The following is a 24,366-nucleotide window of genomic DNA, read 5'->3' as shown; positions in this document are numbered from 1 at the left end:
TGGAGTATGTTGTGAATGAAATGGTTAGAGCACCAGACATTAGGTAACATAATTATAGTCCTAGGGTGTTTAGATTGTGGGTTCGATACCACCAAACTTCAGAATTTATTATTTTTTTTCTTATGGTTTGTTATGATCGACATTCAAAACTGAATAAAGTTAGAAATGTCCTTTTGTAAACTTTCATTTTAACATTTTCAAGTACATGTATATTTAGTTGGGGAAAAAAAAATTTGAAATTGTATTTTATGACTTAATTCACTAAATGGGCATTTGCACTATCTTATTCCCCTATCTTTTTGGGAATTTTTATAATTTACATATGTTTGGCCAAACCTGTGATTCAAAGGGTATTAAATGATTGAATTTACTATATTAGTGGCTATAAGGGAAGTTATATGAAAAAAAAAAACAGGGATGCATCTAGATCATAGCAGCTACCAAGCGTGCCCCCCCCCCCATCCCCAACTTTTTATGGCTACAAATAATTTTCTTAAAATTTAATTTAGGATAATTTAGGAGCCCCCCCCCCCCAACTTAAAAAAAAAATATATAGGGAAATTAACATAATTATTAACCTTAGAATTGAAGTCTTAACTACTTTGCTACCACCACCATCCCCACTCCGGATTAGGATTTTGAAGATGGTTTTTTTTATTGCTTGTCAAGATATTTTTTTATTAGTCAACCCCCCCCCTTTAAAAAACGATGTCTGATTGTTATCTCCAAAATAAATATTATTTTCATCTGTATCAATCGATACAAACATTTGAGGATTAATTTACTCTTTTTCAGAGTTTTAATCGGACCTCAGAGAAAAACAAACTTAAATATTAACTCGGAATTTGCAGGTGCCCTACAGATTCTTAAAGCAGTGTCATTTTGCAATGCATGATGGGTATTGCTAAGGTACATAAACTGTCATGGCGGAAAGTAAGACAAGTTTGAACTTTTACAAGCTTCGTGAGTGTTATAGTTAACGCACGATTATGTTGTTTGTTGAACCAATTGCCTAATTTATATGTTTGTTAAACACATATTTAGTGTAAATACATATTTATACATATATATGCGGAAAAACGACATAATTGAATAAACATTTGAACAAGTGCCCCTCACATGCTTCGAGAATGATGACAGTCACTGTATACATAGCTCAAGGATCCAAATTAAATTTGATTAGGGATATTAAAGATATTAAAGAGATATGAATAAGCTGTTGATAAAAATAGTCATTAATGTATCTTAAACAGCGTCTTAAAGTAATGCTAATACTTGTTTACAGTTTCCCGGCAATGACCAGCTGAAAACTTTATAGGTTATGTTAAGCTGAAGAATGGCTGCTGACATACGTGGAGAATCTAGGGGAAGCTATCATAGCCAGTCCCAGTACTCGGAGTCCACTGTCATCAACCAAGACATTGCAGACCCTGACTTGTTTCAAGCAGAAATCTTTCCCACAAAAACAGAGAAAGCATCCCCACAGAAAAATGTTAGTTTTGCTCCAGATTCACATCTGGAGAGAGCTCAAAGCATTGAGCAGCTTGCAAGTCAACCCCTGAAAATTCCCAATGGAAATGGAAGGAGTGCAGCGAGCCACTTGCTGGCCCGGTTGGTAGATCGATCAGAGAATTCACAAGCATTAAGAGTGGCCAGAGGTCAGCCAAGAGTAGCTCCTTCTGTTGTTCCTCCTATTAACAAGAAACAAACAGCATTGCCAGTAAGTTTAATCTTAAATAAGATGAATGTCAATGTATTGAATATTTATATGGTAAGATGTTTGTATAACCATGGATCGAAAACAGACTACATTGATATATTATATATGTTTGTACTTATGTACATTATAAATTTCATTGACAGAGAAATAATAATACAAGTATGATTGAGTCTGATAAAATAGATTTTCATATGGATAACCAACTTCAAAAAATTTAAACATGTGACTACATTTACAAAATAATTTCAGGGACCATTTTCACCAAGCCCTCCTCCTCCCAAAACAAATGGAGTCCCCGTCCCACCAAGCTACTTCCGAACAACATTGTTCAAGAAGGATTATGAAAGAAGACAACAACAAAAGAAAGACACAACTAAAGAAGAGTCCTTTCTTACTGTGGATAAGTAAGTATTACATGTGTAGCAGGTCAGTGCCGTATAGGTTTTTATCAGTACTTTGCTTTTATTTTTGTTTTGAGACTGAATTTGACCTCTACATTAGAATTAAACTTTGCTAATTTATAAATAAGGTATTTGTTGAAAACAACTTTATTCTCAATATAGATAAACCAGATATAATAAACCAAACTCAAAGTAAATGAAAACCAAGATTAACAACCCTTTATAAATTTATTATAACAAAATAAGAACACAAGTCAATAGCAAGTACTTAAAATCCCACAACCCTAAAACCTAACTTTAACAGGGACCTCAAATAGACAGACGAGACGGGGACTCAGGAAAAAAGTAGCTAGCGAAACCAGCTCTACCTCCCTCTGTCTTGAGAAAAGTAGCTAGTGAAACCAGCTGTCTCCCTCCCTCTATCTTGAGAAAAGTAGCTAGTGAAACCAGCTGTCTCCCTCCCTCTATCTGGAGAAAAGTAGCTAGCAAAACCAGCCGTATCCCTCGTCAAATAAGGACTTACACGGCTTTATATATGGGACAGAACAATAGACAACTGTCATTAAAGTTATTGGCTATCGTATAAAGTGGGCGTTACCAAAGTAATAGAATAAATCACATTGGGATCGGAATACTAATAATAATAAATACAAACGAAATCCAGATCTACCACACATGTATATCCTTAAATTTAAAAGTATTTGATATGTGATTTATGTAAATTGAGTCTGATACCACTCATTTTTCCCCTGAAATATATTTTAATTGGTATTGAAAATGTTCAGACGTTTATCAGTATTTAATATCTTTTTTTTTTTTCAAAATCCAATATAAAAGTAGACATGTAACAAGTTAAAGAAATGGATATATTGTGTTAATGATTCACAGTTCTGGTATTTCACAAATTGTGAATCACAATACTGAAGTCTGTATTAATTAGTAGTGAATCAAAAATCTGGGTTTTTTTTCAGGATATACAAGCCACTACCCCCCTCTCCTGCCCCCTCCATGACAATGGACGAGATTCCCCCAGAGGAAGCTGAGGAATTGGAGGTGATGGCTGAACTACAGGAACTGATGGGTCCAGGAACCGAGGCCAGCACTGTCGCCCGATCAGGTAGGGGAAATTTCTGGCTCCATACTGATACATGTAATCTGGTGCCTAACAATACATGTATTTTGAGTCCTGCTTTACTTAAGGTATATGTGAAAAGGTAATCTATTTTCAGATAGTGTTGGACAATTGGAAGACGTGGAAACCCCAATCAGTAGAGAGGAAGCAAATAGTTCGGCTGGAGATAAACCGATTAACTTTGCTAAAAGTCGTAGCACTGAGTCCAAACCAGGCACATCCTTCACCAATTTCTCTGTTCCCACACCGACCAAAGAAGAGCAAGAAGAGGATGCCAAAATACAATCCATGATGGAGAAATACCCCGAGACTATCCCAATTATTGATGAAGTCAAAGAGGAAAAGACTTCTACTGACTTGAAGGTCAAGGCCAAAACCAGCCAGCCAATAAAAACCGATTCTCATGCCAGGCAGCAGTCAGGAAGGAAGAAAGATATGACTCATGTTTTGTCTTACCTGAAGAAAAACAAATATGATGACACAGGTATTTTGCAATATAAATAAATCTCAAGTCTTACAAATAAGTCTAAAGGATGACTTGAGTTAGAATTGATGCACAATGAAAACATTTGATGCTTTTTCTGATAACACCATAAAATATACTTTTCGTGTCACAATATTTTAATTTTGTCTAACCAATAACCTTCTCTGATGTACAAATAATTCCAAATTGAGTTGTAATATACAAAAGCATTGGTATTTTATTTTATGTCAAAATTTCAACAAAAGACAAAGATGTTCAAGAGTGATATTTTTAGCTCACCTGAGCCAAAGGCTCAAGTGAGCTTTTCTGATCACAATTTGTCCGTTGTCTGTCGTCGTCGTCGTTGTCGTTGTCGTTGTCGGCGTTGGCGTTGTAAACTTTTCACATTTTCATCTTCTTCTCAAGAACCACTGGGCAGATTTCAACCAAATTTGGCACAAAGCACCACTAGGTGAAGGGGATTCAAGTTTGTTCAAATGAAGGGCCACGCCCTCTTTAAAGGGGAGATAATTGAGAATTATTGAAAATTTGTTCGTATTTTTCAAAAATCTTCTTCTCAAAAACTATTCGGCCTGAAAAGCTCAAACTTGTGTGGCGGCATCCTCAGGTAGTGTAGATTCAAGTTTGTTCAAATTATGGTCCCCAGGGGTAGGGAGGGGCCACAATGGGGGGATCAAGTTTTACATAGAAATATATAGACAAAATCCTTAAAAATCTTCTTCTAAAAAACTATCAGGCCAGAAAAGCTCAAATTAAAATGGGAGCCTCCTCAGATAGTGTAGATTCAAGTTTGTTCAAATCATGGTCCCCGGGGGTAGGGTGGGGCCTCAATGGGGGGATCAAGTTTTACATAGGAATATATAGAGAAAATCTTTAAAAATCTTCTTCTAAAACATTATTAGGCCAGAGAAGCTCAAATCAAAGTGGAAGCTTCCTCAGGTAGTGTAGATTCAAGTTTCTTCAAATCATGGTCCCCAGGGGTAGGGTGGGGCCACAATGGGGGGATCAAGTTTTACATAGGAATATATATAGAGAAAATCTTTAAAAATCTTCTTCTAAAAAATTATTAGGCCAGAAAAGCTCAAATAAAAGTGGAAGCTTCCTCAGGTAGTGTAGACTCAAGTTTGTTCAAATCATGGTCTCCGGGGCTAGGGTAGGGCCACAATTAGGGGATCAAGTTTTACATAGAAATATATAGACAAAATCTTTAAAAATCTTCTTCTAAAAAACTATCAGGCCAGAAAAGCTCAAATTAAAATGGAAGCATCCTCAGGTAGTGTAGATTCAAGTTTGTTCAAATTATGGTCCCCGAGGGTAGGGTGGGGCCACAAGAGGGGGGTCATGTTTTACATAGGAATATATCGAAATTTTTTTTTAAAATCTTCTTCTCAAAAACTATAAGGTCAGAAAAGCTTAAATTTGAGTGGAAGCATCCTCAGATAGTGTAGATTCAAGTTTGTTCAAATCATGGTCCCCAGGGGTAGGGTGAGGCCACAATTAGGGGATCAAGTTTTACATAGAAATATATAGACAAAATCTTTAAAAATCTTCTTCTAAAAAACTATCAGGCCAGAAAAGCTCAAATTAAAATGGAAGCATCCTCAGGTAGTGTAGATTCAAGTTTGTTCAAATTATGGTCCCCGGGGGTAGGGTGGGGCCACAAGAGGGGGGTCATGTTTTACATAGGAATATATCGAAATTTTTTTTTAAAATCTTCTTCTCAAAAACTATAAGGTCAGAAAAGCTTAAATTTGAGTGGAAGCATCCTCAGATAGTGTAGATTCAAGTTTGTTCAAATCATGGTCCCCAGGGGTAGGGTGGGGCCACAATTAGGGGATAAATTTTTATATAGGAATATATAGAGAAAATCTTTAAAAAAATTTCTTTTCAAAACTTTATGGCCAAGAAAGCTCAAATTGTAACCATCCTCAGATAATGTAGATTCAAGTTTGTTCAAATCATGGTCCCTGGGGGTAGGGCGGGGCCACAATGGGGGATAAATTTTTATATATAGGAAAAACTTTAAAAATCTTCTTCTCAAAACTATAAGGCCAGGAAAGCCCAAATTTAAGTGGAAGCATCCCAAGATCGTAAAGATTCAAGTTTGTTTAAATAATAGTCATGGGGTATGGTGAGGCCACAATGGGGGATGAATTTTTACATAGGAATATATAGAGAAAATCTTTAATATCTTCTTTTTAAAGACTATTTGGCCAGAAAAGCCTAAACTTGTGTAGAGGCATCCTCGGATAGTGTAAATTCAAGTTTGCAAAATCACAGTCCCTAGTGATAGGGCTGGGCCGTGACGGCAGTTTGAATTTTTACATAGGAATATATAGAGAAAAATCTTTAAAAATATTCTGGGAAAGTTTTCGGTCCAAAACTCAGTACTTAGTGTGAAAGCACAGGTTATGCAGATTTAAGTTTGATGAAACCATGATTCCCTAGAGAAAAGGGGGGCCACGAAATGGAGGGGGGGGGGTAAATTGGAATAGAGAAAAATCTTCTTACAGGTACAACAACAAAAGGGGCTTGGTATTTACCCAAAAAAAGAGGTGGATAAAAATTGACAGATTTTCTATTTTTTTTTAGCAAGATCTACTGTACTTAGTTGTCAAGATATTTTGATACTGTAATGCTAATTTGATCAGAATTAAGGCAATTGTTGATCAGGTGAGCGATGTGGCCCCTGGGCCTCTTGTTTAAGAGGTGCTTTTGGTTTTTAGTCCCTGAAAACGACAACATAATGGATAACGTTATAAAACTCAGAGAGAGGCTAGGATGGAAAACAGAAATCCCTCGTCATGCTATGGGGTGTAAAGATGCCATGGAAAAACTAAAAAATTTACCTGACAATGAGAAGGTTAGTTAAACAATGTATTTCCTCAAGATCTAGTTTTCCCGCTTTCATGTATTTATTTAATGATACGTATTGGCTTGAATAACCTCAAAGGTCAAGAATCTACATAAAATGTATTAATTATCAATGTGTTCTGAAATAATGTAAAATGAATAACCTGATTGATATTAAAAGTAAAAACCTATTATATATTTATGCCAAGCGCAGCGAGAGGCAGGCAATGCCCGCCTCACAAAGAGAGGTTCATGGTAACATGTATATATAAGAAAATCAGTGAAAATTGAGAGTTGAATCAAGGGTGCTAAGGGCCAAAAAAGTTTCTTCCAGCCCTGGGCGCCGCCATATTGCACACCATTTTGTTAAAAAAGTCAACTAGATCATTAAAATGACTACCATTTGTCGATGTTTTTTGCCCCGAATCTCAATCAAAAACTTTCCAGTGTTTAATTAAAAGTAAGATGAAAATTTTGACTGTGCAAACTACATGTAAACAACTCTTAACAGTGCTTTAATCAAGAAATACAAATAGTTTCACGTATGTCTTATCAAATCATTAAATGGAAAATAAAATCATTAAATCAAGGAACCGATCTTTTAGAGACTGAATAAGGTAGAAAAAAAATTAATTAATAAATTTGAGAAAATTATAAGCATTGAAAGAAGAAAGAAGAAGCTAAATCAAGTACTTTTTTTGGCTAATTCCGAAGCAAAACTGTGTGCTTTTCAAATAAATTTTGTTCTACAAAAAAAATCAAACTGCACTGTGTTAAATCATCGCTCCATCCAATGGTGACACCGTTTACTAATTATCCATGAAGAATAGGTTAATTTCACAGGATCGCCTAGTGCTTCTATTCAAATATTCAACTCCAGTTCTCTCACTGCATGTTTAATATATTGATATAAGAAGAACACTTGGTATGATTATTCAGTGCTGAGGAAATATATTTTTGTTGAGTGTATTTCTTATATTAAACTTTTGTTTATGAAGGAGAGAGCTAAAATGAAGGAAGATGATGGTGAATTTTTGTACTGCCTTCCTCGCCAAAGGAAGAACCCAAGAGCCAGATATGACCCATTTGATCTCCAAGTTGTCTCCCCTAACGAGGCGCAAAAGTCGGATCAATATTACACCATATCTGCTTCATTTATTACTAGGGTAAACCTCTTTGTTGCTAGCAAGAAGATTTTCAACAAAAGCGTCAAAATGTATATTCCACTTACTGGTATTTCTTCTCTAAAAAAAATGTGTGTATATCATGTCTAATAGACTTTGATCACAAAATTGGTTACCTGGTACATGCTAAAGATTTGAATGTATAGATGTCTTCTAATTTGTAACAAGGTTTTTGATTTGTTTGCAGTGTAAATTAGTTGCTCAGATTTGTGACAAGGCTTTTGATTTGTTTGTGTTGTAAATTTCAGTGTATCCAGAGTAAGTCGGAGACATATAACACCCCCGTCCTGTGGTGGCTGTGGGAGAGGAGACTATTCTACATGGTCCACAACTTCCCGGTCTTTGTCAAGTTCAGGTAAATACAGAAAGGAAATCAGAATGATGGGCTAAGAAGGGGTCTGAATTTCTGAATTCACAAGAAGTTGACAAACACAGAGACAGACAGACAGACAGACAAACAGACAGAGACAGAGAATATGGAACATGTTTGTTAGTACATGTTAAGAAATGATGAAATGTGTTTCTTTAAAAGTTTGAGTTTTAATAACTTGAATTTTTATCGTCTTTTTTTAAGAGATGATTACTTTTTATAATTTTAATTTTATGTGGATAGAATTTTATCAATAATAGCTTTTACATGATTTCCCTATGCTTTTTCAAGATTGTGGAAGACATTTAAGCAGTGGAAAAGAAATGTCAGGCTACAGAAAAGCAGTCAAAGCAGGTTTGTAATTATAAGCCATTTCTTAAATTGCTACTCAAAGAAGATTGATAGCAGTTCAAGATTAAAATTAAGTTCAAAGATGATGAGCTTTTCATAGCTTACACTTAATGATATGATATACCATATTTTGAATAGTAGGTTTGTAACTATAAGCCAGTTCCTCAACTACTATTCAAAGAAGATTGATAGCAGTTCAGGATTAAAATCCAGTTCGAAAAATGATGAGCCGTTCTTACTTTACACCTATGGATAATGAAATACTTTATCTTGAATTTCTTAGGGCTGTTCTGTATAAAACCCTCTTCATGGCCAATGAGATTCTACAAGGCTGCCTGGTCCACGTTCGGAAGCTGTGTGAGGCGGCCTCGGGGAGTCTGACCGGCCTGGGGGAGGGGGAACATGCCATCTCCTTGGTGTCCCTGGACAAGAGCCGCACCCTCACTCTGGAGGAATTCATGTCAATGCAAGAGCAACAAGGGGATAAGGCCCTGAAGCAGCTTAATGCACTGCGAGATAAAATCATTAATCTTGTGTGGGAGTCATGTGCGGTAAGTTTTGTGGTTTTATTGAATGTCTATTTTGATGGAGAAAATTTGAAACATATTATTTGCATTTATAGAATATACTTGTGAACCTTAAGAACAGTTGCTTTCAAACTAAATATTTACCTGTTAAAATGATATGGGTATCAATCATTCTTATTTTAAAGCTTAATGCACTCTGGTAAAAATAGATGAGTAAAATATTTTATTTTCACATACTAGATTTGTTTTATAAATACTTAACGCAATATTTATTCCTTTGAGCATTCCTTTATGTTTTAGACTGTTGCGGAGATGGAAGGAATTACTACAGGAATCAGAGATGAAAATAATCCCAAGAAAGTCAAAATCCAAGTCCCAAAAGAGGAGGCAGTGCCTGTTGTCACTAGCAAAACCAAACTACAGGAGAAATATGGATTTACGAGTAAAACTTCAACTGTTGCCAAAGTTGAGAAAACAAGTAAGTAATGCAAGTGTATTTTTACAGTACCTACATTTAATAAGGTTAAAGAGGATAATATTGACATCTTAATGACCCCCAGCAGGCTATTTAGAAATGTATAAAATCTTTAAAAGTTTCAATTTTTTTTGGGGGGGGGGGGTGATAAAGTAAAGAGAATTAATATATTTTTCATAAATGTGGGGTTTCTTTTAGGGGTAAAACCATTGTATGCGGAGATCTCCGAGTGGAGAAAAATCTTGTCCCGCCTGTGTAGTTTCCTTCGTTCCGTGGACTACCTGATTCTGGAAATGTTGCGTCGACTTGTGTTGACCGCTGTCCGTCAACTGCTGGATCACCTGGTGGCATCGTACAATGTCACCGACGAAGACGAGGAACGGGTATAAGCAATATTTCTTTTATTCTTTCATATATGATGTGAAATAAGAAAATTTTGTGATGAATAGCTCTTTTAGAAAAAAAAAAACTATTGTGGATACCTGGTAGATTTTTAGAAGTTAAACTAGAAAATTTTTAAAGTCCAGTAGATACATATATTTATTAAATAAATGTGTAAAGTGAATATTATCTTGAATTTTTCAGCTATTATTAATTATGATTGATTATTTAATTATTATTGTGTACAATTTGTAGAATATGTAGAATCAGTGTACTTTAGCCAGTTTTAGATTTTTCAATAATGCCTTTTTTAATAGACATGCAGATTTCTCAATTTATAAATGTCAAGACTATCAATTTTATCATCAGGGAATCGTTTCAACCCATCGCATTGTAAGTTTATAAGTTCCTGTTCTGTTGTTCCAATAATTCTTTGAAACGTTCGGCATACATATATATTATGTATGTTTGTCCAATCCATTTATTCCTATAGGACTCCGTTAATTAACTGTCACGTACTGACTGCCAAAACAGAATGGTTCTAATTTAATTTCATTGATTTCATGTTTTTAAAATATTGGACCATTTTTGATATGTCAACCCATCTGTGTCTTATTTTATGAGTTAATTAACTCCCTAATTGCATTTTTCTTGTTCATGCACAGTATTGACTAAATTATATTTCTATTAATTCTAAATGAATTATAGAGATGATAAAAAGATATTTCAAAAGTTAATCTTTCAATATGAAAAGTTTCCTGTATAGAAATGTAATTATGAATTCATTGCAAAATTTTCAGGTTGTATAAGCAAAGAAATATTGTAATTTGTGATATTCAAAGACCGTATTCAATGAGCAAAATTGTTTTGACAGGCATCTTCGTATATTCCATCTGAAAACTCTTCTGCTAGCACCTCCCCAATTCCAGAGAAAAAACAGGTCTTTGTGCCAAACGTGTTGTTGATATATGTATATATAATCAGTTCTTAATTTTGGCTGCCTTGATTAATTTAATTACCAAATTGGCTTAATTCAGATGTTGTTATAGTTGTTTGTATGTTTTAAATTTCATTTAGTTAGTTCAGGAGCTTCCTAATTGCGAATGTTTTTGTTTTGTAAAAATGTTGTGTGAATTCCTGGATGCATTTAATCGGAGGACATGATTGCTAATATTTAGAAAGAAAAGCCCTCTTAACCCCATTGATTTTAACTTTAAGATTTCATTAGTGTGCAAACCATCTTATCCTTCATTTTCTGGTTTTTTTTAAAGATTATGCTGAAATACGTGTATTTCATTCATTAACTAAATGGCTTCTAGTGATAATATGTTAAAGTGTGTTTTGATAATGAAGTGTGATGAAAATGCTTATAACTGCATGTACACATGAATACACATGACAAAGTGACATTGTAATATAGGTATAATTTGTAGTCAGTGGGGTATCATGTATATGAAAATTGATCATCTATAAAAAGCAAACAAATTCAATAAAAAGGAATTTGCCATATTTTTTTTCAGCTGCTTACCAAGAAGCTTGTGAGACTTTTATTTTTAGACATACAGTATTTTATATTTTACATATTAATACATATAGATATAGAATATTAGCATCAACAAACACTGATTTCCCCCCAATATCTCTTGGGTTTCTTTTGCTTTGATATGTATTTTCAAATATCACTGGCTCAGTGATTGGGAAGGCCAAAATTGTCAATGGGACTATGGCCCCACAGTTATTAATTTTAATGGGCCATTTTGATAATGAAAGGGCCATCTATTTATTCATTGGGGCCATTTTGTAAAATTGAAAATATTAGGGACCAACCTAGAGCAAAACAACTTCTATAAAATTTAAAAACTTAACCAATTGGTTAAATTTCATTTATTTGATGTGTTTATACATTTCACTGTTGCAATTTTTTGCTTCATGATAAATAAAATCAGTCTCTGTACTTCTGTGTTTTTTGGGGGTATTAGTCAAACCCTTTACCCAATTATAACCGTTATGTACAGATTCTTCAAACTTTGAAGGTAACTGTTGGGAAACAGTTTTTTTTTTATTATTTAGACATTAATTTTGCGAGTTATTAACTAATTGCAAACTACAACTAATTGTTGTATCGACACTTAAATAAATAAACTTCGTTTGTAATTTTCAATGCACAGTGTGGTTGCATCACCCGTATTTATAACCCCAACAGTAACGATAAGCATGGTAAGACAGTTGTGAGTTTTAATAATCACAACAGGGATTAATTGAGGCTGTGAAAACGTTTTTTCAATTAGATAATCATCATTTTACTGCATTTGTGGTTAGCTTACATAATCGCCAACTCAGAATACTGGGCAACTTCAACTTCTCTTACGGAGAAAATTCTTGAATCATCTACCACGCATAAACGAGTGGAAACGTCTTTATTGGTTGTTTATTTCTGTTTTACCAAACACAACCAATGAAATTTGATGTTTTAAAACGAACTTATTAAAAGACGATTAGGTAAGTCGTACAGAGTATATTTCCAGCGGACATCGCTAAAACTTTTATAGCCGATGAGAAATTTGAAATGCGCACCAAGGCGCTTAGAGTAATTAATTTAATGCGCCATTTTTCTCTTAAATGCGACTATGGCGCGTGGCGCAGGTCCTTCCCAATCACTGCTGGCTGCTTGTGGGAATTTTTCTTTTTCTTTTTAATTTATTTTTTATTACAAATGCCATAAAATATATTCCACCAGCATTTGATTGCATGACAGTTGTATATTATGGTGACATGGCAGCTAGTTTTTTCAATATCCAATATCTTTCTTTTCAGCTGCATTGAACTATTGCTTCAAAATGTTATACATTTTTCATTATATTTTTTTTTCATCTTTTTTTTATTTTGATACTCTTAAAGGCACTAATTCATAAATTTTAGTTTATGAAAATAAAAAATATATTACATCTACAACTAATAGATATATATCATATTACATATGTAATTATATGTACTAAAATAAAAGATATATACTTCTACTGGGTACTTATGCTAATGTCATAGTTTACCTTAAATATATGGACTCATTTTACGTGTCATTTTCAAAATTAACAAAAATTAATTAATTCAAGAAATTATATAAATGTTTTGAATTTGAAGGCTGTTAAAAAGAAAAATGAAAATCTTAATGCATATAGAATGAAAAAATTACATTACACTACAATTACACATTACATTTGGAATTCACAGAACAATTAAGATGTTATGTTAACTCAAGTTTGTAACCGTTACAGATGAGTGAACATGGAACACATTCAGAGAGAAGTGATAGCATGTCCTCAGTTAGCAGGTAGGGTAACTTTTATTTATCATATTATGCATCAGCTAGGGTTCTCTTGTTCTACAATGTATATTATTTTGACTTACTTTATGAAGATTGAAATGCAAGTAGATTATAGTTTCATATATTGTTAAATTTCCGCAAAGTTTAAAATTATTGATTAATTATAAAATGCTTTGATTTCATTAAGGGTGTTGTTTACTCAGGGTTTGAGTTATCGAATTCGGATTGTTATAAAGTTCAATGCCATGAGTAAAATTTGTTCTAAACACAAAGAGTATCTGTGAAATGAATTATTATTGACATAACATTCGATATTTCTACTATATTATGGAATTATGCCAAAACAAAACTAGACTTTTAGCCAAACAGAGGAAATTCGGACTAAATTTTGCAGGTTTTGTTTTATGCTAAAACATTTTTGGAAGTACTCTAAAATTAAAAGTTAAGATTTTATATTTTAGTCTATATAATTTTGCATATTTTCTGGTAATTTTACCTCATTTATTCATTATAATAACCGAATGGCATGAACTTAAAAAATATTGAAATATGCTTAAAAACGAGAAAAGACACCATATCTCAAAATTTTGATCATTGACCTCATATAAATTATATGCCAACAGAATAAGATCAATATAAGTAGTTTAATACTATAAATGTTTTTGTATTATCATCATTCAATTTTTTGTAAAATTGGATAAAAAATGGGTAGGAATTTGAAAAGTGAAAGAGGAAATTCGGACTGGAATATTTATAAAAATTGTGAAGGAAAACTTAATGCTTTGTATGTATTTAGTGTCGCTGCCATTCATAAATTGTATTTCATTTTCAAAAGTGTTGAGCAATTTGTATTATTTTCACAATTAAGAAAATCTCGATCATAGTGTAGAATTTTAAGTGATTTTCCTTTAATTTTCCAAAAATATACAATGGCCATTATCTCAAAAAGTAGGTCATTGACCTACTTTTTGGAAAATGAAAAATAACACTACAATAAAAGGTCTATAACACACAATAGTTGGTTTTTCATTATCATCAGTGGAATTTTTTTTCATTCTGAGTAAACGTCATCCTTAATGTTTATAAAGTATAAACTTTTGATTTGTTGTTCACTTACTTTTTTGGGGGGTTTTGTTTCCAGACCATTTTCAGGGCGGAGCCAGAGTCTGGGCAGCAGTAGACCTGTAATCCCGGTCCCTCCTAAACCCGACACCCCCTACGAGATCCCTCACTTTGACTTTGATCAACCAGAAATTGTGGAGGGACCCCCTGATGTTGATGAGGTAAGCATTTCTCAGATACCTCTGTGAAATGAAAAAGGGAAATAACTCTTACTCTATGATTTTATACTCTGAAGTCTGCAGAGTTTTGAAATGCACATGTTTAGAATGAAAATTGATTTGAAGCTTGCTAATTACCGTAACTTAAGATAAAAGTAACATTTAAATGTTTGTTTCACTTGAGGCCATAACTTTCAAAATTTTTATGTCAATTTCAGTAGAAACTGTCTCTATGCCCAGTGAGATGTTTATTTTGAATTTTAAAAAATCCATAAGATTCTTATCATGAGTTTCAGCAATAGGTCTTTGATAAATTTCATGAGATAAACATTTTTTTTGCAGGTGTTGGAAGAAATCAGACAGAAGGATGTGGTAGAGGAAACCATAGCCCCTGTGTTTAGCATACAGCTGGTGTTAAACGTCCCAGGAACAGAAAAAGCCACCAGAGAGGAGAGAAAGAGGCATAGACGACACAAGTCTTCAGGCAAGAGAACAGATTCCACCTCAACCCGGAAAACCGTTCAATTCCAAGACCTGGAGGAAGAATCAGGTCAGGATTAAAAAAAATAAATTTCAATTTCACTTTAAAAATAAGGGATATATTCAGAAAAATTTTTGATTAAATAATTTTGGTATCCTGAACTTTGCAGGGAGTGAATCTGAGTCTGAGGAGAGTGATTCTGAGGACTCGGGCGAAGACTCTGATCACAGGAGGAGGGACAGCTCCTACAGTGAGGAGTCAGATGAGGAGGAGCGAGGACACAATGAGGAGTATGCTTACCCAGAGGAGCATGATAAAAGGTACTTTAATGTGAAGAGTCATAAGAAAAATGAAAAAAATTTCTGTCGTTACTGTTAACTTATTTTATTGAATACAAGAACTTTGCTTTTTTATTAAATTCATATATGATATTTGGAAAATTATGAAGTCTCTGTGTCTATCGTATTCAATAGTAACTACAGTACATGCTTGTTTAAAGTTTTGATAAATCTGTAAACCATATATAGTAGCTGTTGTTTTTAATGATTATCTGGCATCTGAAATGTTTGTATTCACAAAATCAATTAAACAAATCACGCAAGTCTGCTGGGAATAATTATCTGATTGTTTATACATGTACTTTATCAGATTGTTTTAATATTACAGAGTGAATATTTGAGCATAATTTGTGTTCTTGTGATTTTAGGAATAAAGGAGGGAAAAAGAATTCTTATGTGTCTTTGTCTCCTACTGAATATGAATTCAAGTCTGGAATCAGAACTATCATCTGTGGATTTGAAAACACCATTGGTATTTAAAGATTTATAATTCATCATCAGCATTAAAAACTACTTCAGTTTCTACATGTCGATCTTCAATGCTATTCAGTTTTATATCCCCATTTTCTGACCTTTTTTTAGCTCAAGTTGTGTCCATGCTGAGGGATCCTAAATTGAAGGTCTTTTACTCGCCCCCTGCCAATGACCTCAGATTGAACCTTGACCTGGAAGAGGAGAGAGATAGACAGGAATACCAGCGACCTTGGCCTGACCTTGAGAATCTGTTTGGAGATGACCTTGAGTACCAGAAATACCTGACAGACATTGGCTCCTACATGGCAATGCAGTTAGAACAAGTCAAACAATTCTCTCATGTGAGTTTCCCTTTGATGGAAAATGTTTTCTTAAAATACCAAAGATTGAAAACTTATATTTCACAATGCAATACAGATTTTATGTGACATTAGTGTTCTGTATATTTACATTGGAATACGTGTATCGAAATAAGACTGTAGAAATGCTGTATCTAATTGCTATTCATCATCTGTTCTTATTTGACTTTAGAACTTTGGCCAGTACTGTGAGATGGTAGACAAGAGTAAAGCACTGGACATTGACGGCTCCATGGCTTCTCATGAATGGTCCACAGAGGAGTTCAACCATGTCCTACCAACCTTCACAGAAATGGTAGGGGATATCTGACTCTCAAAATATCCACCAATTGAAATATATCTTATTAAATATTAAAGGAATGTTTAAAAAACATTGTAAAAAACATGCATTATAATAATAAGTAATGGTAAAAATGTTTTCACCCTTTTAGGAGGTAGGGGAAGGGTGATTGAAAAATCATGCAAATATTTCCATTATGTGGTATTATTGTGTGCAGTAACAGAAAATGACTATAAGTAAATTGAATCAATGAATTTTCTTTCTATTAAGGTAAGAGAAATGAGGAAGATGACGGTGAAGAGGCGATGTGCGATGATTCTAGTCATGAGCTCCGACTACCGAGACTCCTGTATGCCATATCCTCAGGAGATCATCGACAAAACTCACCACAAACTGCCGATCATCGCTAACAAGAGAAATGAAGATCTGCTCACTATCATTAAGGTAATCTTTAAAAAAATTCTTAAGAAAAAACAAAAAAAGTAGCATTTGTCGGGAAGGAACTATAAAATATGATTTAAGCCTAAAATGACCCCTTAATTAAATGAACATCATCATTTTATTGTCATTCTTTGATTTCTTGGTATAGATATACATGTAAGTTTTTTTCATAATTTCCATTTTGATTGAAGCACCACAATTTAGAAATATGACATCATAAAGTTAACCTTTTTTCGGCATTATCACATTTTTAGCATAAAACAGCTTGTTTTTAAGCAGTTTTTCTTTCAGAAAGCATTGAGCGCATGCTTGAACAAACAAAATATTTTCATTAGAGATGTATCTATCCAAGACTAATAAGTGACAAAAGCATATTGCTTGTTCAAAGCTGCGCTCCATATTTTCCATTCAAAAATGATAAGAAAAATGTCTATTTTTGACTGATTTTGATTAAATTATAAAAATAGCGTTTATTCTGGTGTCATATACTGCCAGTGAGTGCAAATAAATCAAATAAATAGGTGAAAAATATATCTTACATGCATATCAATTTTTTGTAAAAAATAACATAACAATTTAATGTATTTGAATGCATTATAAAATGACAAATTATGGGGGCAGAATTTGACTCATATCACATGTAGTCCTTTCTGTATGCATTTAATTTCAGTTTTCTATTGTTTATCAATGAAAAAAGATAGAACTTTAACCATATTTTCTGTATGTTAGATTCGTTTTTATATTGTTTTTTTTGGTTTCTTTTCTCTTGATTGAATTTTTTTCTTCTCTAGGGAGCTGCAAGGAAGCTGGAAGACTACCCCAAATCTGTGGAGGAATTTGTGGAACATTTGTCTTTCCTTTCCAAGATGACTTCAGAAATCACGGCCCTGGACAAGGAGTTCCTGATTGTAAACAAACTGTTCACCATTGCGAAGGATTTCTCTGTTAAGATTGAACCAGAAGATTTGGCTCTGTATCAGACTTTGGGACCCAGTTTCCAGGGACTAAAGGTATAAAATTGTTGAGCACCATTCATAGTTTCAGTATAAGACAAAAAAATCGGAAGAAGAAATTTATATGTTTAAAATTTTTTTCCCAAAGAATGCCATACTTGTGGGTGAGGCGAAAAAAGATGAAAACATCCGTAAATTCAGCCAGGATTTGGATACATTGATCTACAATATCCGCACCAAGCTGATGGAGATCAAAAACAAGGTGCGCGACCCAGATCTGCTGAGTACGGACATCATTGCGGTGGCCGCTCTGAGTAAGCTCGACTCGATTCAGAGTGAAGTGAGCTCACTGTCCACTAAAGCCAGGAGTTACGGCAGTTACCAGGAGCGATTTGGTAGTTCACTGTCCAACTCAAAGAAGGGCATGTATGGGGAGTAAGTGAAATAGCATCTTGTCCTTTGAGATTACTCTTTAATAGAATAGAATAGGCCAAAACTTGTTTAAAGTGTTGATTATGAATTGGAGGCTAAATATTGATTCTAATTCCTATGAAATCTTGTTACGTAATATTGATACATGTGTATTACTTGTCCCATATGTAAAACTAAGAATTTTTGAAATACGCAGAAAAATTTAAATTTTCAAGAGGCAATCTTAAATACCTAGCAATAAGTATGTTTTAACATAAATATAGATACATGTACTGCCGATTTCTTATGTTAGTTTCTTCCCATATTATAAATTTAGAATATTGTGTTTGATTTTCTTAGGCGTGAAGTATGGTAATCTTTTCAATGTTACAAATTATTGTATTCTTTTGTTGATATTGTTCCTGTTGAAAGTTATTTCATATTATTGAGCTGGATGTTTTTTATGAAAATATTATGATTTTGAAGAATATATCCCTCAGAGAACAAAAACTTTTACATCTACATCTACACTTGTACATCTAATTTTGCAGGATTAAAGTCATATCCATTAAATTAAAATCTCAAAAGTTGAGATCATTTTAGCATTACAATATCTTTTAACTGCCTGTAAACTTCTCAGGGAGTACATGTTGATGGACCGGTATGACAGCCAAAGTGCCTCCGAAATTCAGGCTGACCTGTCCGACATTGAGCGCGACCTGACCTTGAGACAGTTGCTATGGCAATCTCAGGAGGAGTGGGACAAGTTGTACGGGGAATGGACAGCCACACCCTTTGATTCTCTCCAGGTGGAGCAACTGCAGAAGAATGTCAACAGATTTACTCAAACTGTGTACATGCTGGAAAAAGGTGAGTTTTGTTGTGTGATTTTATGTTTTGTTTTGACATTTAAAATTCATTATATCTTTAACATTGTTTTTATTTTAGATTTTTGTCTCTTTTGAAGTAAATTTTTGACTGAGATTTTTTAGGCTGACAATTTTGGATGTAGGAAAGTTTTTTTTTGCAACGCAGTTTCCTGGGATGTATCTTTTGATCTTCTTAGGCTTGCCATCCAATGAGGTCCTGCCAATTTTGAAGGAGAAGGTGACGGAGTTTAAGCATGGCATGCCTGTGATAACATCCCTAAGGAATCCATCCCTGAAGGCTCGGCACTGGCAGCTGATAGAGAGGCTGATCCAAAAATCCATTGCCAGAGACAAAAACTTCACACTGGCTAACCTCTTGGAGATGAATGTAAGTCAAAACTCAAACAGAAAATGAAATATTCAGTTCCTGTTTAACATTTCAACATTCCTTGGTTCAATTTCAAACATTTTCATGAACAGTACTGTAGGTTTGTTATCACACATGAGGAATTAATTTCCACGTAAAATCGTGAGAAGCAATCCTATTTTAAAATCTGGCTTTTATTTTTAAGACAGTTTTGAACTACTGAAAATTATAACAATAAATTGGTTCTTGCAATTTTATAGTCTCACAATTTATACAAAACAGCCAAAGTGCGGAAATCCTTACTCACGAAAAATATGGAATATACAGTAAATGATTAGACACTTGTACTTTTTCCCCCAGATTTTCAAGCATAAGGAAAAGATTCAAGAAATCTCTACCAAGGCCAGCAATGAAGCCACATTGGAAATTATGCTGGAGAAAGTATGAAGCTTGTAGAATATAGATTTTTCTTTTAAAACATTGTCACATTACATTCCTCTTGTCAATGCCAGAAGATACACCACCATTCATTTAACTCTACCTCAATAAAAAAACAGCAGAATCTTTTTGTTTGATTTACAGATTATCAACTTGTGGCAGAACACAGACTTCCATCTCTCTCCCCATCAGGGCAGAGACACATTTATTATTGCTGGAGCAGATGACATCATGGCTCAGTTGGAAGAGAGCCAAGTTACCATAGGAACCATTAAAGCCTCTAGATACATTGCGCCAATCCAGGTTCAAATACTTTTATCATCCTCTCAAATATAACAATCAACTTTAAAAAGTGACCCTTCCTTTCTTCTGTACCAATATTATCTCATTAAGGAAAAAAAACTTGGTTGATGGTAAATTTTTACCTCATTTAAAAAAGTCATCATCATTACGTGATTAAATGTCCTTCCAGACACAAGTTGACCAATGGGAGAGCAAACTTGGGGTATTTTCCAGGACGTTGGACGAGTGGCTCACAGTCCAACGAATGTATTTGTATTTGGAACCAATTTTCAGTGCTCCAGATATCCAAAGGTAATGGCTTTGTCACATTGGTACTGAAATAAGGCATTAATTATCTTAATTAAATCACAGTTCATGTATTTGTGTAAATATGTAGATATGAAAAGGTTAAACATAAATTAAATCAGTTCAATTCTTGTGAATCAAAACTTTGAATCTGTTAAATTCTAAACATGTACACACCATAACTTTTCATAAACTCTTTCCTAAGCAAACATTTACTTTGCATTCAGGACACTGCCAGGTGATGCTAAGCTGTTCACTGCCGTGGACAAATCCTGGAAGGACATCATGAGGAGAGTGGAGGACCGGAGGAATGCCCTCAAAGCCGCCACCACCACAGGTACCCTGGAAACGCTGACCTCCTGTCGACAGAACCTGGAGAAAATACAGAAGAGCTTGGAGGTTTGTCTGCAGATCACTGAAACTCTATTTTTTCTACCTAGTATAGTTACAAAAACTTGAATGTTTTTGAAATTGAAATTTTACATGTTTCAATAGAACTTTAATTTTTCTTATATTTCTTTTTTGGAATATTTTGGTAAACAAAAGGATGTGTATATGGGTATTGTACCCTAGTTGAAAATGAACTTGATTTTAAATGATATTTTTATTCACCATGTTTCCATTATAGGAATATTTGGACTCTAGAAGAGTGGTCTTCCCCAGATTCTACTTCCTCAGTAATGATGAACTGTTGGAGATTCTGGGAGCCCAGTCTAAAGACCTCAATGCTGTACAGGTATGGAAGATATCATTAATACTGTATACAGATTCAAACAGGTTCGCCCCGTCTTGAATTGCCCAGACACAGTTGTGTTTGAAGAGAGATAATTTGAGACATTAGAATTCACCCAGTCTTAATTTTGCCCGCTGACAACAAAGCGAAATGGGTGAAAATAAAACTGGGTTGCATATGAATATAAAATAATAACAAGAATTTTTCAAACTAATTTTGATGAAATCTGTGTAAATGTTTTAATGTATTTTATTGATTTTAATTTGTAGCCACATCTTGGCAAGTGTTTTGGAAATATCAAATATTTGGAGATTGGACAAAATCCTCCTACCATTAAAACCATGATCTCTTCTGAAGGGGAACGGGTAGCCATGCCAAAGTACGTAGACTGTAGTATAACATGTTTATTCTACCATGAATTCTGCTGTCCTATTGGTTAATTATGATCAATATTTCACAATGTATATGAATATTTATGACAGGAACATACGAGCCAGGGGTTCTGTGGAGCAGTGGTTGGTCTATGTGGAGAACGGAATGATAGACACTGTTAAAAAGTGAGTGGATATAGTACCATAATTTTTGCAGCATTATGTCCAGGAAATAGAAGGTTTGATCAATTTTAAAATTTGATATTCTCTTGGTCTTTCACCTCCATAATGTTCTTTGACCAGGCACCTGAAGCTTGGATTGGCTGACTGGCTTGGAGCGGATAACAGGGAGTGGGTCCTGAAACATCCCGGTCAAGTGGTACTCACAGTGGTAAGTGGTTACAAAAATCCACCAACAGAATGATCTTTCTACAGCCAAAATTACTCTAGCATTGTGTACTTGGTGTAAGGTAGGGATAACAGAAAATTGATACTTTGATATTCTCATTTTATTGGGATGTAAATTTATTTTAGGGATTAAAAAAAATTGGTTTTTTTTTTTCATTTTTAGACCCAGATTATGTTCAATAAGAACATTGTCCAGTGCTTTGACCTGCCCAATGTGGTAAACAGCCTGATTGAGGTGAAGGATAAACTGGTGGACTCGCTGAACGATTTGGCTCGCATGGTCTCTGGCAACATCCTGTCTCATCAAAGGGAGAGCATCATGGCACTGCTGACCATCAATGTACACAACAGAGACATTCTCCTGGACATGATAGACCAACAGATCCAGAAGGTGGACGACTTCATGTGGACCAAGTAACATATGATTAATATTGTCTAGTTTCATCAAAAAGGATATGTAGTTTTTATTTCAATGTGGTGTTTGGTCTGAAATATCTCAAAAGGATTAACACTTGATTCATGGGTATTAAGGTTAATAGAAATACATGTATTGCTGTAAATACAGGAAGCTTTATAAGCTTAAGTTTCTCTATACTTATTCTCTGATGAAAGTGGAAAATTTCTGTGTGTGTTCTAATTTTTGTAAGTAAAACCCCAATGCAAAGTCATAACCAGGCTCCACCGTCACCAAAATTTTCAAATCCCTCAGCTCATTCCTCAACTCAAATCCTTTAAAGAAAAGTGTATAAATTTGAGGTCAAACCTCAGATTTGAGGCTAAGTATTAATTGACTTGAGGAAAGTTGGTGACGGCGAGGCCTGAGCTCTTCGATTCATTTTATAGGCAGCTGAGATATGAGTGGGACGAGCAGAGTAACAACTGCTTTGTGATGCAGTCCAATGCCAGATTCCAGTACGGTTATGAGTATCTGGGCTGTTCCCCCCGCCTGGTCATCACCCCCCTCACTGACCGCTGCTACCTCACCTTGACAGGTGCTCTACATCTGCATCTAGGTGGGTCTCCCGCAGGGCCTGCAGGAACAGGGAAAACTGAAACTGTCAAAGATCTGGCCAAGGTGAGTCTTCAAAAGGAAATATAACATGGATTTTTTAGAGGAGCAAAGTCAAATACTAGGTTTCATCTGGATTTTTGTGTTAAATAAAGTTGAACAGCGCATATAAGATTTAAATGGATCTTTTATTTATGGAATTTGGATTTTTACAGGGAGTTGGAAAGCAGTGTGTGGTGTTTAACTGTTCGGAGGGGCTGGAGTACCACACCCTAGGGAAGTTCTTCTCCGGATTGGCTCAATCTGGAAGCTGGTGCTGCTTTGATGAGTTCAACCGGATTGACCTGGAGGTCCTGTCTGTGGTTGCCCAACAGATCCTGATGATCAAACAGGCCAAAGACCGCGAGGACCTTAGGTTCATGTTTGAGGGCAAAGACATCAAACTCAATCCAACCTGTGGATATTTCATCACAATGAACCCCACGTAAGTATTTGTTCTGTGTCCTCAGAAACTTCTTTATGGGGTAGGCTGCTCTTTTTATACTCAGATCTATTTCTTACATGTAGTTACTTTCATTTTCATGCTCCACCTTTTACTTATTCTGTTTTTCACTTCACAATTTTTACTCAATTTTTATTGCTTTTAAAACTTTACCTGTAGTTTCTACCTTTAAAAATAGTTTTTTATTTTCAATTTGTGTTTTTCTTTGACATCTAATCTAATAACATGTTTACAACATGTGTGGCTCTATAGATATGCCGGTAGAGTAGATTTGCCAGACAACTTGAAGTCCCTCTTCCGTCCAGTGGCCATGATGGTGCCTCACTATGATCAGATTGCAGAGATCATGTTGTTCTCTGAGGGCTTCATTGCAGCCAAGTCCCTGTCCAGGAAAATCGTGAACCTGTATCAGCTGGCCAGCAGACAACTGTCTCAACAGGACCACTACGACTTTGGGATGAGAGCCATCAAGTCTGTTCTAGTGATGGCAGGTCATCGGCGATACAAGGAACAGCACAAGTAAGAGGAGGCTGAAAAAAAAATATAGAGTCTCAAAATGTCAGTGCCAGAGATTCATGCAGAGCTCAAGTTCAGAACCATTGTCTGCATCTTTCACCTATTCTCTATTTTGAAAACACATTAATAGTATGAAACCAAAAAAATAGCTCATGATAAACTTTAATTGTAGGGGTGACCACAGCAGAAACCTGACAGAGAACGTTGAGTCCTTCATCCTGATCCATTCTCTGAGGGACGCCAACCTCCCCAAGTTCCTTGCTGAGGATGTCCCACTGTTTGAGAGCATCTTAGATGACCTGTTTCCAGGAGTTGTCCCCCCTGAACCAGATTATGGAGTTTTAGAAG

At 34.8% G+C, this 24,366-nt stretch overlaps 1 protein-coding gene across 1 annotated transcript in view; it reads left to right on the top strand.

Moving 5' to 3' along the window:
* The first annotated feature begins 911 nt into the window (after positions 1-911).
* The window catches only part of LOC105327226 (dynein axonemal heavy chain 6), a 54,756-nt gene continuing 31,301 nt past the window's right edge, over positions 912-24,366 (top strand). The window contains exons 1-39 of the mRNA XM_066089161.1: positions 912-933; positions 1,286-1,720; positions 1,970-2,124; positions 3,093-3,238; positions 3,351-3,737; positions 6,464-6,600; positions 7,589-7,756; positions 8,023-8,129; positions 8,436-8,498; positions 8,779-9,046; positions 9,323-9,500; positions 9,696-9,880; positions 10,248-10,271; positions 10,753-10,818; positions 13,151-13,206; positions 14,342-14,483; positions 14,823-15,030; positions 15,131-15,281; positions 15,668-15,771; positions 15,882-16,114; positions 16,305-16,427; positions 16,683-16,856; positions 17,645-17,863; positions 17,955-18,241; positions 18,858-19,087; positions 19,284-19,474; positions 19,814-19,894; positions 20,036-20,194; positions 20,364-20,485; positions 20,707-20,878; positions 21,108-21,215; positions 21,482-21,591; positions 21,695-21,769; positions 21,887-21,974; positions 22,155-22,405; positions 22,835-23,066; positions 23,216-23,484; positions 23,755-24,021; positions 24,191-24,365. Coding sequence (XP_065945233.1) covers positions 1,337-1,720; positions 1,970-2,124; positions 3,093-3,238; positions 3,351-3,737; positions 6,464-6,600; positions 7,589-7,756; positions 8,023-8,129; positions 8,436-8,498; positions 8,779-9,046; positions 9,323-9,500; positions 9,696-9,880; positions 10,248-10,271; positions 10,753-10,818; positions 13,151-13,206; positions 14,342-14,483; positions 14,823-15,030; positions 15,131-15,281; positions 15,668-15,771; positions 15,882-16,114; positions 16,305-16,427; positions 16,683-16,856; positions 17,645-17,863; positions 17,955-18,241; positions 18,858-19,087; positions 19,284-19,474; positions 19,814-19,894; positions 20,036-20,194; positions 20,364-20,485; positions 20,707-20,878; positions 21,108-21,215; positions 21,482-21,591; positions 21,695-21,769; positions 21,887-21,974; positions 22,155-22,405; positions 22,835-23,066; positions 23,216-23,484; positions 23,755-24,021; positions 24,191-24,365 — 6,495 coding nt within the window. The 5' untranslated portion in view covers positions 912-933; positions 1,286-1,336. The remainder of the gene's footprint in view (positions 934-1,285; positions 1,721-1,969; positions 2,125-3,092; positions 3,239-3,350; positions 3,738-6,463; positions 6,601-7,588; positions 7,757-8,022; positions 8,130-8,435; positions 8,499-8,778; positions 9,047-9,322; positions 9,501-9,695; positions 9,881-10,247; positions 10,272-10,752; positions 10,819-13,150; positions 13,207-14,341; positions 14,484-14,822; positions 15,031-15,130; positions 15,282-15,667; positions 15,772-15,881; positions 16,115-16,304; positions 16,428-16,682; positions 16,857-17,644; positions 17,864-17,954; positions 18,242-18,857; positions 19,088-19,283; positions 19,475-19,813; positions 19,895-20,035; positions 20,195-20,363; positions 20,486-20,706; positions 20,879-21,107; positions 21,216-21,481; positions 21,592-21,694; positions 21,770-21,886; positions 21,975-22,154; positions 22,406-22,834; positions 23,067-23,215; positions 23,485-23,754; positions 24,022-24,190; position 24,366) is intronic.

This window comes from Magallana gigas, chromosome 6 (assembly GCF_963853765.1).
Source record: "Magallana gigas chromosome 6, xbMagGiga1.1, whole genome shotgun sequence".
Lineage (NCBI taxonomy): Eukaryota > Metazoa > Mollusca > Bivalvia > Ostreida > Ostreidae > Magallana > Magallana gigas.
The sequence above is the reverse complement of the archived record's forward strand: the minus strand, read 5'-3'. Positions and strand labels throughout refer to the sequence as shown.